Genomic DNA, 16,125 nt, shown 5'->3' with positions numbered 1-16,125 from the left:
TTAAAAATTCCAGAACATCAAAAAGGTTTTTGCTCAGTATATTATTATGCCTGGTCATAACATAAACAGGGTTAGAAAGCATCTACTAGTATTAAAACAGAAAATTGTGGTCAGAGGATTAACATAGCACTAAGACTACTTTATTCTTCTGGATATTCCATTTGAAAGTTTAATAAAATTTAATTTTTATAAATTTGCTAGGTATTGTTTTATTTTATCATAAGGTAATTATGTTCTTATAACAGTTAAAATGCTTAATTTTGAAATATTTCAAGTATTTAGAAAAACTCAACTATTTCACATCAGCAGACATCCATGTATCCATTACTCAGATTTTTAACAGGTATTAACATTTTGCCATATTTGCCCCAGATATTTTTTTAAAGAAATCTTAAATACATAGCTGATGTACCTTTCTCCTTTACATGTTTCTTTATTTCCCTGTAAATATCTATTTATGAACAGTGTATACTGTTGTGTGGAAACTTCAGTTGGTAACTGCTTCAGAGAACGGTTTGACAGTACCCAGCAAAGTTGATGATGGTTTTGTCCATTATCTCAGGTTATGTAACAAACCACCCCAAACTTCAGTGGCTTAAAATAGTGATTTTTTATTTCCCCTGATTCTTTGGTTTTTCTCAATGCTTTTTCTGATTATTTCATTTGGGCTTGATAGGGCTGCATTCAGCTGGAACATTCACTATGCTGGAAGTTTCAAGAAACTCAGCTGTTTCACAGTGTATGCTGGTTGTCAGCCCTAGTATTGCTGGTTCTTTGCCATGTGGCCTCTTATTTTCCCATAGACCAGACTACATGCTTCCTTCCATGGTGATCTGGGGACCTTCCAAGAAACAGAAGTGGAAGTTGCAAGGCCTCTTGAGGCCTGGGTCCTCAACTCACATAGTATGGCTTCCTTGAGTTTTGTTGGTCAGAGCAAGTCACAAGACCAGCCCAGATTGTAGGTGAGGAGAAATAGAATCCACCTTTTGACGGGAGGAGTGGCAGTCACATTGTATTGAAGCATGGAAAGACTTGTCAGCTCCATATTTGAAGACGGTCTACCATATTATCATACTCAATTCAGCTGTTTTACTTCTCTCTGTTCTGGAGAAACTCTTTCACAAAAACAGACATGCACAAGGCTGTTCACTGCAAATTGTTTATAATAGCCAAAAAAGTAAAATGTAACTGTATAATAAATTTTAGGTTATTCATAAAATGTATAATTGTATAATGTATAATAATTTACATGTATAATGTAAATGTATAATAAATTTTAGGTTATTCATAAAATACCTTATAGCTCTTAAAATGAATGAACTACAATATATGGATCACCATGAATAATCCCAGAAAACAGGTTGAATGAAAAATTTAAGTTGGAAAAGAATATGGGTAAAATGGTATTTTATAGCTTTAAAATTTAACATTTGAAGTTTCTCAGGTATTCTAGTGATGGTTTTGTTTTCAAGTCAAAGCTTACCTCTGGATGGCTTCTTTAGAAGTTGGTGCTCTGTGTGGCTTCCTTCCATGGATGGCCAGTTAATCTGTACTGTTTTCTGGCCAGACCAAATGCTTTTTCAGGGCTTGCCATCACAAGTCTTGTGTTTATTTTGTTGATCATTTGATAGAGTGTAGCTCTTAAATGCATCTTTATCATTAATGTTGGAAATATCATTTTAGAGTAAAATTTCAGATAGTAATACCACCATCTATATTTATACCAGTTTAACCTGTCTGAATTTCTTAACTGTAAGTGGGGAGGATGATACGTATCACAGAGGTGTTGGGAAGATCGAGATAATAATGTATAAAACATTTACAATAGCACCTGGTATATAATAGATACAGAAATTGGAAAAAGAGAAATATATAGAATGCACTTTCAGTTGTATAATAATTGCATGGGATTACTTCAGTTATAAATCTAAAAATAGGTTGAGTGAAACTATGAAATTGATAAAGTCCATTATGATTAGCTGTAATACTTTACATTTTAAAGGAAATTTAAATGTATAGAGTCTTTCCACAATCATATGATTTTTTTACCAGGACAGTGTTGTAAGGTAGTTATTTTCTATTCAGGAGAGCGTCAACAATCACTGGTAGTCGGAAAGTTTATGGTGGTTCTAATGAAGACATATTAAAGTGGAAATAATGATATGGTAACATTTTCATTTTTAGGAGTTTGGTACTTTACCTACTTAGATTCTGAATAGATTTGGCTCTAGACTTCTATTTTTCTGTGTGAGGGAGTGAGGAAGGGAGGGAAGTTGTAGAAGAGGGTGGTTGTGTCTTTATTTTTTTTAAGATTTAATTAATTTATTTATTTGACAGAGAGCACAAGCAGGGGGAGCAACAGGTTGAGGGAGAGGCCACTTCTCTGCTGAGCAGGAAGCCCAGTGTGGGACTTGATCCAAGGACCCTGAGATCATGACCTGAGCCGAAGGCAAAAGCTTAACTGACTAAGCCACTCAGGCACCCGAGGGTTCGTTGTGTCTTAATGGAGTTTTTGGAAGGGGATCCACAGCCTCTCACTCCACCCCCCACCCCCCCATCGTATTTTTTATGTGTGAGGCAATTGCAAGATTTTTTTTTTGCAAATTTATAAATGTTTGATGGCTACTAAGTATATGCCAGGGATTTGAAGAGGTTCCTTTAGGTTGAATATGGATTAAATTTAACAACCATTTTGTTAACTTGGTAGGAGTTGCTAAGCCAGATGTGATAAATTTATTTAGTGGGTACTGTTCAAATGCAGTGATTCAATTCCTTCTCAAAGGAGTTACCTACCTTGAGTTACCTTCTCAAAGGTAAAACTTACGCATGTTTTTAAATTTCCTGATTTGGTTTTACATCTTAAAAGTTTTAAGATAAACCTATAAATTTGTGACTATTCTACTTCTTTAGTGTAATGAAACTGTTCTAGCTGGTATTTTCAGTTTCACTTCTTTGAGTAATTCCCATTTTAGATGTTCTGTAATTTTAAAAAAATTAGATATTTCATGTGTAAAGTCTGTCATTTTTTTTTTCTAGTATCATAAATCAATCCCCCTCTACCATATATGTGGATTTACTTCCAGGTAAGTAAATTTGACTTTGCTTGGGATCATCTGCCAGTGTTGGATTAATTTTGAAACAGGTTAATATTTATCTTATCCTGTGACTCTGAAATACTTTAGAAACAAATGGTATTAAAGGTATTTTTTGTTTTGTCTTTCAGAGTCACTCTTGGTTTTGGAAAAAATACTTGGTAACAAATATGACTGAGTTCTGGCTTATATCTGCTCCTGGAGAGAAGACATGTCAGCAAACTTGGGAGAAACTGCATGCGGCAACTACAAAGAACAACAATCTTGCTCTTGCTTCAAAGTTTAACATTCCTGACTTAAAGGTAAAACTGCATGGTGCAGAATAGCATTTGCGTTCATCACAAAGAGCTCTCTGCTTACCTTTGAAAAGAAATTAGATATCTGGGTTCCTTAAAAAAAAAAGCTCATTTCTAGCTGTTGGTATAATTGAAAACTTGTCTCTTTGATCTTCAGTTTTTAAATAATGAGGAGATTGAGATTTTAGAAGCAAACTATCAAAATGAGAGGACATTTTTTAAGACTTCTGTGCTTTTCTAAATTGTAATTGTGATGCGAAATCTTATGAAAATATTTGATACATTTACAAATATGATCTTCAGAAGTGAACAGTCTTAGTAATATATATTAAATTTCATAGCGAAGCCAATGTTTTGTTAATTGAATTCATAAAATATTCAATAATGTGTTTTAACATTTAACCTCTTTAATCATACTTGGCAAATCTCACCTAGTTATTTAACATTTCTAGAAGGTCTGTAACCTAACAGCCTCAAAGGGAAGCAGGCTCTCAGTAATTTTACAGAATGGAAAAAATCATATTTTTATTTTGCTGGTTAACTTAGCAGGTTAACTTAGCGCCCCTGCCAGTTTATACACCATATTCATTTAAGAAATACTTAAAACTGCTAATTCTTAATATTTGGGGAGTTATAAGTTCCTTTGGGACACAGATAGTCATGGACCCCTATTTAAGTGCTGCTGTTGTAACCATGACCTCAGGTGAGTCACTTGTCACTGGGCAGTACAGGCAGAGGCATAGGCCTCCCATTATGGAACTGCACATCTTAAATAGTGGTTGTACCCATGAATTAGAGGATTATCTTATACATATAAATAGCTTTGAAACATCTGACAAACATTTTTTAACCACACTTGCACATTATGAAATTAAAATATGGAAAACTTAAGGTTTGTAGTCTCTAAATCAAGATGTTGTATCGCCTTGTAAAACAAAAGGTGGGGGAATGAAACCTGGGTAGTAAAATGGTATATTTCCCTTCTAGGTTGGCACACTGGATGTCTTGGTTGGTTTGTCGGATGAACTGGCTAAACTGGATGCCTTTGTAGAAGGGTAATGTACTTGTATGTGTAGACTGGAGCCACATAAAGGTCACTGTTATCAGGCTACCTGGACATTGGGTTTATTATCACATGTAAAACTTCGCTTATTGGAATAGTTTTAGAAAATAAGGACTTTTTTTTCTTTGTAAATCTTCTTTATGAAGGTATAGTTTTTTTTTTTTTTTAATGGAGATTCTTTTTAAAATTTTTTATTTTAAAGATCTTATTTATTTGAGAGAAAGAGAGAGAGCATGCACCCAGTAGCAGGGGCAGAGGGAGAGGGAGAAGCAGGCTCCCTTGCTGAACAAAGAGCCCAGTGTTGGTCTTGATCCCAGGACCCTGGGATCATGAGCTGAGCTGAAGGCAGAGGCTTAACTGACTGAGCCACCCACACACCCCATGAAGGTACAATTTATGTACAATAAAATACAGCTGTTTGAAGTATGAAAATGGTGACTGTCTTTTTAATATTAATACTGAGATATATGCCATGCAATTCACATGTACAGTGTACAGTGATTTTTTTTTTTAAGATTTTATTTACTTGACAGACAGAGATCATAAGTAGGCAGAGAGGCAGGCAGAAGGAGAAAGCAGGCTCCCCGCTGTGCAGAGATGTGGGGCTTGATCCCAGGACCCTGAGATCATGACCTGAGCTAAAGGCAGAGGCTTTAACCCACTGAGCCACCCAGGCGCCCCCATACAGTGATTTTTAGTTAAAGTCAAAGAGTTGTGCAGCTATTGCCACAGTCAGTACAGTACATTTTCATCACTCTCCCACTGCCACCATCACAAACCTCCTGTTTCTTGTCCCCCTTATTCCCTGTCTGCTATTTTCTTTTCTTTTTTCTTTTTAAGATATATATATTTTTAACATTTTATTTATTTATTTGACAGAGAGAGATCACAATTAGGCAGAGAGGCAGGCAGAGAGAGAGGAGGAAGCAGGCTCTCCACGGAGCAGAGAGCTCGATGCGGGGCTTGATCCCAGGATCCTGGGATCATGACCTGAGCCAAAGGCAGAGGCTTTAACCCACTGAGCCACCCAGGCGTCCCTGCTATTTTATTTTCTGAGATATGTATAAGATTTGCTTATTCTGGACATTTCATATAAATGGAATCATACAATATGTGGTCTCTTATGACTGGCTTCTTTTCCTTGGCATAGTGTTTTAGGGTTTACCCATATTGTAGCATGTATCGATAATTCTTTTTACTACCAAAGGATATTCCATTGTACAGACATACCGTATTTTATTAATCCATTTATCAGTTGGTGGACATTTAGGTTGTTTATGTCCATTTTTTGGCTAATAAGATTAATGCTGGTATGAATATTTGTGTATAAATATTTTTTTAAGATTTTATTTATTTATTTGACAGACAGAGATCACAAGTAGGCAGAGAGGCAGGCAGGGAGAGAGGAGGAAGCAGGCTCCCTGCTGAGCAGAGAGCCTGATGTGGGGCTCGAACCCAGGACCCTGGGATCATGACCTGAGCTGAAAGCAGAGGCTTTAACTCACTGAGCCACCCAGGCACCCCTACATTTCTTTCTAATCCTTATTTCTGTCTTTATGCCAGCACCACATTTCTTTATTATTGCAGTTTTGTAGTAAGTTTTGAAATCAGGAAGTATGAATTCTCTGTTTTCCTTAAACTGTTCTTAACTTCTGTTAAGAACTGTTCTTAAAGGCTGTTCTTTTTTTTTTTTAAAGATTTTATTTATTTATTTGACAAAGATTACAAGTAGGCAGAGAGGCAGGCAGAGAGAGATGGAGAAGCAGGCTCCCTGCTGAGCAGAGAGCCCGATGCAGGACTCGATCCCAGGCCCCTGGGATCATGACCTGAGCTGAAGGCAGAGGCTTTAACCCACTGAGCCACCCAGGCGCCCTTTAAAGGCTGTTCTTTTTTTTGTTTTTAAATATATATTTTATTTATTTGAGAGAGAGAGTGAGCATGAGAGGGAGAAGTTCAGAGGGAGAAGCAGACTCTCCACAGAGCTGGGAGCCCAATGTGGGACTCGATCCCAGGACTCCAGGATCATGACCTGAGCTGAAGGCAGTTGCTTAACCAACTGAGCCACCCAGGTGCCCCTAAAGGCTGTTCTTAAACTCCTTTCATTTTCACATGAATTTTACGATCATGTCAAATTATTGGGAAGAAGTCAGATGGAATTTTGATGGAGATTGTGTTGAATCTGTAGGTCAGTTTGGGGAGTATTGGCATCCTAACAGTTTTAAGTCTTTGTCCCAATAAAATGTTATGCCATTTATTTTAAAGACAAGAGTGATACTCTTGTATTGAGACAGGAGTGATACTCTTGTCTTTAAAATTCAGTTATAATAAAAGAGTTTTTCTAAACTACAGTTTTAGTCACTCCTGATACCTACTTGATCTTTATTTCAACTGAAGATGGAAATAGGATCCTTGATCACTTTTTGCATTTTGATTGATTGGCCTTTGTCTGCAATCCCTTTGACTCTTGGGATATGGAGCATTTAAATACTTAGGGGTTGAGTAAATAAGTACAATTTTGTAAGATACGGAATTTTGGAGAGTCTTAGAAATGTATATTTGACTGGCGCTCTAAGGGAACTTATTCTTGAGTCTGCTTGGAAGGGTTTCCTATGTTTGCTCTTAGGCTTTTCTGATAGAACCACCATAATGCCAGGTCTCTGGGTAATAGAGGCTGATGTTGCAAAGAGACCTTTGAACATAGCAGTGTGTAGTAAGTAAGTAGACCTAAAGATGTACTGATGGTCTTTAATATCAGAGGCAAAAAAGCTAGTTAGGAGACAGGTATACAGTGGATTAAGCAGGAGATATTATAATATATTACATATTATTATAAAAGCCTTAAATAAGACAAGGGACTTGGCAAGAAGAATGAGTGAAAGGATGAATAAAAAAGTAACTTTGCAGTTAGTGAGTCCATGCGTTCATTGTAGGGCAAATGTGAAAATAATTGATGGTATGAACATTCTTGGTTTCTTGATGCGACATTTTTAGTTGAGAAAAGTTTGGGGAACCCTTTGTAGTTGTCATCTCTGAGCTGATGAGCTTCCCTACATTCCCATCCCCTCATCACACTGAGGAAGGGAGGTCCCTGAGAACGTCATTATTTGGATCCTTATTAATCACCTCAGTGGTGCTGTAGGTCTTTAAGTCATCATTGCAATGTCCTGAATAGAGTGTAAGATTTGCTCACATTTTTTAGGGAAGGAATCTGGAAAGTTTTTAGGTTAAATGTAGTTCATTTGGTTGTGGAATTAAAAGATACCTATGCAGTTTGTCCGCTTTTCTTTTCTGCACTGTTATGCAATCTTGTCTTTGTCAGTTTTTCTGAAACGTATGAGGAATTTAAAAATCCTGTAGTTGTTAGACCTTGGTAAAATTGATAGATGGTAGCTAAATGACTTAAATGCTCCAGTTTTTAAAGTCTGAACACTGTGATACGTGGAGTAAATTACAGTTTTTACTTATCAAGTAATCTAATCATCAGAGCAGTTTTCAAGGTGACCATGTGTACTTTGACATAGATACTCTTGTAGAGATGCACAGGGAAATTGGGACGTTCTGAATTACACACTCAGTTTATAAATTTGACACAAGGCATTTCTACACTCTGAACTATTTCTGTGGTAAACATATGACCATTTTTGCATGTTCATAGCAAATGGTTCTGTTTAAAAGATGCTTGTGAAATTACATGGGAATAATTGCTTGTCTTCTCTAACGGGATAAATGAATTTTGGAGACACAGCCAAGTGTATGTACAAATCCCAAGTTGAATGTGTTGGAGATTTAGCAGCTTACATAATTTTTTCTGTAGTTGTACTTGATTAGATTTGAGTTCATTTAGCATAAGATTTTTTCTGGCCCTTATTGGTTTATGTTACAGGAGTTTCTTTTTCTTTTCTCTTTTTTCCCCCTAAAGATTTATTTATTTGAGAGGGAGTGAGGGCGCATGTGTGCTAGTTAGGGGAGGGGCAGAGGGAGAGACTCTCAAGCAGACCCCCCATTGAGCACGGAGCCAGACACAGGACTCTTCCCCAGGACCCATGAGACCATGACCTCAACTGAAACCAAGAGTTGGATGCTCAACTGACTGAGCCACAAGGATGCTCTTTCCCTTGCAGGAGTTTAATTTGTCTACCCTCCCTGCCACTGAACTTGTGGTCCTCAGATTAAAGCCCTGTTTTGACCATGTGACACTTTTTTCTAAAGTCTGACATCAGAGGCTAGCTATCTGCAGTCCGGCTCCAGGCTTCCTTGCCAGCCTAACTTTCCTTCTCAGCACAGCACTCGGGGCAGTTCTGGATCCCTTGTCATCCTCTGAATGCCTTTTCTTTTCTTCTCCTCCTGATCTTGACTCAGAGGATGCCCTTCAGCAAAAATATACTTTCTTCCCATCTGATCACCTTTTCAAAACCATTCCTGTCCTTCATTGCCCTGCTCATGAGTCATTATGCTTTTCTTGATTACAGTAGTTGGAAGTGGTCCCTTTTTCCTTTATGCTTCTCTCTCTATAATCTGGTATTCTCAGCTGGCACTTAACCATAGATTGCTTTGTATTTAGTCATTTGTGTCTTTTGGTATCTCTCCATTTTGATTTAAGCAGTATGAAACTAGTGGGGGGTTTTATGTGTGTGTTTGTGTGTTTTTTTTGTTTGTTTTTTGTCTTGTTTACTTTTTTGTATCCCATATGTCTCCTACATATGAGACATATCATGGGTATATACCAGGGCTAGAGGCAGACATGGAACTGGAGAAAGAACACCAAAGTCCAGACAGCATGTTTCTACTCCCAGCTCTGCCATTAGCTTGGTTTTGTAACTTTGTGACTTTTTTTGATTAAGTCATTCGTTTTCTTTATATCTTGGCATCTTTACTTACATAAAATGAAGAGATTGACAAGGAGATATCTAGGTGCCTCAGTAGTAGGGCATTAACATTGTTCCTTGCACATAGTAGATGCTCAATAAATAATGAATAAATAATACAGCAGCTCATCATTACTGTTGCTTGTATTCTGTTGCTTGTCAGATCTCTTTTGTCCTAAGTGAAAATACGTTATGTGGTGAATGCTAGCTCCCAGCCACCGTCCTTTGTTGTTGGTCCTTGCAGTCAGATTCAGGGACCCATTTTTGTCATATAATGTATTTTTCTCACTAGTTTGTTATTACTTTCTTTCTAGACTTAATAAATATACTGCATGTAGTCTCTTTAAAATTCTACAGTTGCTCAGTTGATCTTTGTCCCTTTTATCCTTAAAACCTTTTTATAGAAGTTATGACTCATTTGTTCTGTATTATACAGATAGGTATAATGGGAACATACATAGTCAGATTCATGTGTATATGAGGTATGTTCATTGTATAGCATGGAATTTAGGTCTTTTTCCTGAAAATGGTTGTTGATTTTTTTTTTCTTTCCCTTCCCAAGGGTGGTTAAAAAAGTGGCTCAGTACATGGCTGATGTATTAGAGGATAGTAAAGATAAAGTTCAAGAGAATCTGTTGGCCAATGGAGGTAAGCTAATATTTCAGGATTTGATACTGACTTACATGAGGTGAATGAATGATTTAGCTACAAAAACAGGGAATAGTTGTTGAGGGTTTCTTTGACTCTGCATTTTTTATTTTTTTCATTTGAATGTGGAAGGGTTGTTTTTTTTTTTTTTAAAGATTTATTTATTTATTTATTTGACAGAGAGAAATCACAAGTAGTCGGAGAGGCAGGCAGAGAGAGAGAGAGAGAGAGGGAAGCAGGCTCCCTGCTGAGCAGAGAGCCCGATGTGGGACTCGATCCCAGGACCCCGAGATCATGACCTGAGCCGAAGGCATCAGCTCAACCCACTGAGCCACCCAGGCGCCCAGGGTTTGTGTTTTGAAGATTGTTGAAGTTTAGACTCCTAGAAACAATTATCACCTGGTTTTAAAAGATTTAGTTTCATTTGGAGTAAGTTGGCAAAGAAAGAACATACTTTTGTCAAATTCTGCTTATTGAGGAGACAGTTTGCAGTCGTTTCTTATCTTTGTGTCTCTTTCTCCTACATATGAGACATATCAGGGGTATATGCATTTTCTGTTTTTTAAGCTATCAGATTAGAAGGAGCATTAATACGCACATACACGTGTATATAAAAATACGGAATTTTGAGTAAGAAGAGATTCAGTCAGATTATAAGGTAAAAATGTTGATTAATCCATGTTAGTTAATATGGTTCCATGTTTTTGAAATCAGGACTCTCCAGCAATGATGACATCTTTACTGATTTTCTCAAAGCAAATTTTAGCATTAGAAAGTTACTGCTGTGTTGGAAACTATAAACAGTCTGTTGCTTCTCAGTAATTAATTTATTTCCTTATTTCAGTTGACTTGGTTACTTACATAACAAGGTTTCAGTGGGACATGGCTAAGTATCCAATCAAGCAGTCCCTGAAAAATATTTCTGAAATAATTGCCAAGGTAAGATTAAAAAATGACACGGGTAGGATGCATTGATTTATAATGGCTTTATTTATTTTGTAAGTATTTAGCTGGGAAATTCTCTTTAGGCTTTGACAAAGCAGCTAAATGATACATGATTGATGCAAATGGGAGCTATCCTTAGTACAACTTTACCAAAAAAGAAAGATGTTAAAATATAACACTTTTGCTATGTACATTATCCAAGTTGTGGTGTTTACTTACTCAAGTGGTTAACTTAAATACTGTATTCAACGGTGTTTAAGTAAGAAAGTAAACTTTAAAATTCAATGTTTATTATTTATAATTTAATTATTGTTTATAATTTAAGGGTAATTGAGATTGTGTAGAACAGGAAATTGGAATCGAAGATTTAGTAGTCATTCAGGTAGATGACAATGATTACTTTAGCATGGTTATGTATAGTCTGAATTAGACATTAAACTTTATGGGTTCTCTGACACCTTTTGACATTCACTATATCAGTCCTCTACCCGCCCCCCCAAAATGCATGTATTTGCATACACATGATTTTATGTACAGTTTCAGGGTGTGCACAGATCTGTAAAGCTCATCCATGAACTCACCAAGTTAAGAGTTCCTTTTATATTGTAGTCCTTGAACTTGAGAGAAAATGTAAAAGTCTTACCTGAAACTATAAACAGGGCAAATAGTGCCCTTTTAATTGTCAACATTGTTATAATCTGGGTGAAAACTGTGGTTTAAATCACTTGGACAGATTTTTTTCCTGGCTCCCAATGACTATTTGAACAGTATGCTCTATAGTTAAATATATAAATGAGTAGGTTATTAAGGATTTTAAAACTGAAGTCATCATTTTAATTTAATGAAAATGAATAGTTAGATTATATAATACGGTGCTCTTAGTATGACTGAGCCTTATTTTCTTTTGATCCTTATCAAGGATCTAATCATCATTATCTGATAGAAGTATATAGAGGAAAGAGGCTCACACAGGTGAATTGACTTACCCCAGTGCCACACAGCTAATAATAGTAGAGCTGAGTTGAAACTAATTCTTCAAATGTTAAATCTGCGATTTGTACTTTCTTCCTAAATTGTTAGTAGCTTTAGAAATGGCCTCTTTTTGAACAATCAGCTTCTGTAACATTTATAAATATATTCGTCCACAATTGTAATTTAATTGCAAAAATAGTTTGTGTAAGAATACTGGTGTTGTGAACAACAAAACTGTGTGGTTTATTACTTTTGGGAAATTCATCCTTCAGCCTTGTGAAGTTAACCCTTTTAATAATTTGTGTGTACCCAGTGGCCTAGATTTCATTTGCATGTTTTAAGACGTAATGTCATAATAGTAATTAAAATATATGTGGACTAAAACTTTATCTTTGGTAGAAGAAATTCATATGGAAATTATCAGGGTTATTAAAAATGAAGTAGGTTCTTTTTAAATGAAAAAAATTTTTAAAAAATGAAGTAGGTTATATTTTAAAATGACCTTTTAAAGTTGTGCTTTTAAGATAATAATTCTTACATCAGCAACCAGTGATGGTGTTTTTTAAAGTAAATATTGAGGTACGGCTACTTTATTTGTGTTAGTATAGGCAGATTTAGGAAAATTTTGCCTATTTTTCTTTTTCATTTTTAAAGGGAGTGACTCAAATTGACAATGACCTGAAATCTAGAGCATCCGCATATAATAACTTGAAAGGAAATCTTCAGAATTTGGAACGGAAGAATGCGTAAGTATATCAAGTATATGTTAATATTAAGAATTGGGGAAGCACTCTAGCATGCACTGAATGAGCTATTGTTGGGGTTTAGTGAATTCCAGTTTATGCTGTTTCTGTAATCAGAATGGTGTTTGTTTACTTCTGGAGAAAAGTTTATTAACTCTGGCTAGTCAAAACAGATGCGAGGCTGATTTATTGTACTTGTTTAGTTTATCCCTTTATGCATTTAAGTTTTTACTGAAAAACTGTTTGAAATTGTTTTAAATTAAATCATAGTTTAATTGCATAACAATTACCTGCTGCTTAAAAAAATTCTACTGAAGAATCCTTTTACAGTGTAATTTATGTGCTTTTCTGTTTTGCAGATTCAGCTTTTTTACATGTTAGGTTTTTAAAAACTAGAACATGTTTTCATGATCTCATTGTACTATGACTACTGCAAATGTAGCTTTAAGCATTTAACTATTCAAGTTACATGTTCATATTCCAGAGGGAAAATTGGTTGGATACCATCAGTGGTACAAACAGGGCAAGTCATTTTCATTATGAAATGTACTGGGAGACCAAATGAAGACTGATTTGAAAGAGTTGATTATTGGGTTAACTAACCAAAATTGCCTAGTATCAGATGATACCCAGGGAGAGGGAGGAAAATCAGAGGTTGTCCTTAGATGATATAATTTTGTAAGTATCGTGAAATAGACTTTAATTGACATATAATGAATAACACTTGCCCAGTTGAGGTATTATATATGTAATCAAGAGAAGAACTGAGTTATAATAATTAAAGAAAATACAAAGGGAGATACTAGAGGCAAATTTTGATAAATGTTGACATTTCTTTAATAGTGGGGGTGGGAAATAGTTAAATTTTGACTTCTTACAAAGTAAAGACATTAATAAGATTAATCCATTTCACAAGATGTATGTATAGTATATATATGTGAATGTAATTAGCCTGCTCTTTCTTTACTTGTGTTATGGAGGCATTATCAGCCTGATTATTTTTTTCTTATTCCTCAGAGGAAGTTTACTAACTAGAAGTTTAGCGGAAATTGTGAAGAAGGATGACTTTGTTCTTGATTCAGAGTATCTCGTCACGTTACTGGTTGTAGTTCCCAAGTATGTCCTTTAATTACAAAAGCTTTTTTACTTGTTAAAATATAAGAAAAATGTTAGTATCTGATACTGGAATTTGAATTGTCCGCTAGAACCCAGTGGTAAAGGGACTATTACATTGTCCTTCATTCTGTGAACCAACATGTATTCCTAGGGCACACGCAGTAGAATTGAGTTCATAATCTGGTAATGAAGACATCAGTTACAAATTGCGATTCTAATCCAAGTTAGCAGGTTAGTAGAGTGGGCTTACTTAAAAATTAAATAATGCTAAATTATTGGATTTAAAAAAAAATACAGATTTTAGATTTTTCAAAGTAGGAAGCTCTTTGTATTTGTTTTTCTGAAAAATCTTCATGATTGGTCAGGATGAATTAAACCCTTTAAGAAACAAAGGATGCATTAGGCCAGGGGTTAGAAAATTTATTTTTAAAAGGGCCATATAGTCAATATTTTACATTTTGCAAGCCCAAGGGTCTCTTAACAGCTGTTCAGCTCTGCCATGTCAACTCTCTGGTTGTAGCTGAAAGCAGCCGTGCACAGTACCTACAGAATGGATGTGGCTGTGTTTCCAGAAAACTGTCTTTATGAAAACAGGGCATGGTGTGCTAGGTTAGAGAACCCTTTGAAATCTTCAGATTAGTTGGTTGTAGCTGAAAGCAGCCGTGCACAGTACCTACAGAATGGATGTGGCTGTGTTTCCAGAAAACTATCTTTATGAAAACAGGCATAGGCTCTGGGCATGGTGTGCTAGGTTAGAGAACCCTTTGAAATCTTCAGATTAGGTCTTCTGTGTTAGTGTTTGATCATAGTTAATCTTGGTAAAATGAAACCTTTGGACACTCGTAGGAAGGATTAGAACTCTGTGCACACTGCACGTGTGTGTATGAGAAAGAAACACTGTTAATGGTTTCATTTCTGACTTGGACTAAAGTCTTGCTGTCAGGAAATCTTTGGAGGATCTGAACTGAGGTGAGAGATTTGGGGATTCTTCATAGTGTCATTGCACAAATTCATCCTTTGCTTTGCTCTGCATTTTTTTATCTGGTTAGGAAACTGGGACTATTGGGAAAAAGTACCTGCATTCAATTTACCATGTCTGCAATATTATCTGACATCAGCTTTTCTCCTTTTACTGCAGAATACTAGAGCACTGATTATTTATAATAAACTTCTGTATATCTGTGTCTTTATACTGTGTAGGAAAATAACGTTGCTTGGGTGAAAGATTTGCTGCAATCTTTATTGAAAGTTTGTGTTTAAGATCAGAAATTTTTAGTTTTCTGTACATTGTAATTGAAACATAGGACCTAGGATACCTTACGTGTTGAATTATTCACTCTGTGACCTACAAATACTGAAGTTCATTAAATTGCAAACATAACTGTCTTTTTGCACACACCCAAAACCATTGGTCTCTATGGAGGGTTGTTGCACAATGTTGTGTACAGCATGGTTTGCTGTCACTTAATTTACTCAATCCTTCCTGGTATGCTGTGCTTTTAGTAAATACAGTTTGATGCAGTGAGTGAATAGACATGATAGAGATTTCAATATGGCCTTTAAATTAGTTTATTTTTAATAAGGTAATGCATATTAACTCTGAAGTTTGAAAGTCATTTAAAATCTGTACTTTGCTTACTTCCTTTCCAAACTTAGTTCCAGGATGTGCCTCTTTTGCAATAGTTACTGGATGTAAGAGTGGTGAACTGTAGTTCCTGCTTCACCACTCACTGTGTTTGAAATTCATTCTCAGGGTAAAACTCAAAAAATGTTTTTTTTTTGTTGTTGTTGTTTTTGGTTACATAGATTTGAGGTATACTTAGTTGAATTTCCGGTTTGTCCCATATTTTTTTCTCTTTCTGGATGTGGCAGGGATTGTTTCTTCTTTTCCGCTACTTACTGTATCTTTTCTGCAGGTTAAACCACAATGACTGGATTAAGCAGTACGAAACACTAGCTGAAATGGTAGTTCCAAGGTCTAGCAAGTAAGTAGTAGTCTTTGTAAAATCCGTTTTTTTCCTAGAATTCCTTTTTATAATTGGGATGTTGGGTTAGGAAATAGCTTTATCTTTACTTTGTAAATTGTGGTTTCAGGATCATCTTTTTCACCTTATAAAGTTAACTTTAGTTATCACAGTTAGAGACCTCTGGAAGGGACCTTGTACAGTCTGATCTGTACTGTCATAAGTTTATAGATGGAGAAGTTTGAGGCCACAGCAGTGAAGGGGTTTGCCCAGAGTCACACATCTCATTAATGGCAGGGCTAGAATTAGAACCCAGGTCACTGTTTCTGCCATGCTGTGCCACCTTCTGAGAATTCTTTGTTCAATATTTATTGTATATCTACTCCGTGTCTATAATTCTTCATTTCTCTTGCAAAGGAAG

The 16,125-nt window shown here is 35.9% G+C and overlaps 1 protein-coding gene across 2 annotated transcripts in view; it reads left to right on the top strand.

The window, feature by feature from the left end:
• Positions 1 to 16,125, top strand: part of ATP6V1C1 (ATPase H+ transporting V1 subunit C1) — a 43,468-nt gene that overhangs the window by 12,442 nt on the left and 14,901 nt on the right. For both annotated transcript variants that reach the window (XM_082719336.1, XM_082719337.1), the window contains exons 2-8: positions 3,224 to 3,394; positions 4,376 to 4,443; positions 9,879 to 9,964; positions 10,809 to 10,903; positions 12,536 to 12,627; positions 13,642 to 13,740; positions 15,657 to 15,725. In XM_082719336.1, the coding sequence (XP_082575462.1) occupies positions 3,263 to 3,394; positions 4,376 to 4,443; positions 9,879 to 9,964; positions 10,809 to 10,903; positions 12,536 to 12,627; positions 13,642 to 13,740; positions 15,657 to 15,725 (641 nt within the window). In that variant the 5' untranslated portion in view covers positions 3,224 to 3,262. The remainder of the gene's footprint in view (positions 1 to 3,223; positions 3,395 to 4,375; positions 4,444 to 9,878; positions 9,965 to 10,808; positions 10,904 to 12,535; positions 12,628 to 13,641; positions 13,741 to 15,656; positions 15,726 to 16,125) is intronic.

This window comes from Mustela nivalis (assembly GCF_964662115.1).
Source record: "Mustela nivalis genome assembly, chromosome: 2".
NCBI classification, from domain to species: Eukaryota; Metazoa; Chordata; class Mammalia; order Carnivora; family Mustelidae; genus Mustela; species Mustela nivalis.
The sequence above is the reverse complement of the archived record's forward strand: the minus strand, read 5'-3'. Positions and strand labels throughout refer to the sequence as shown.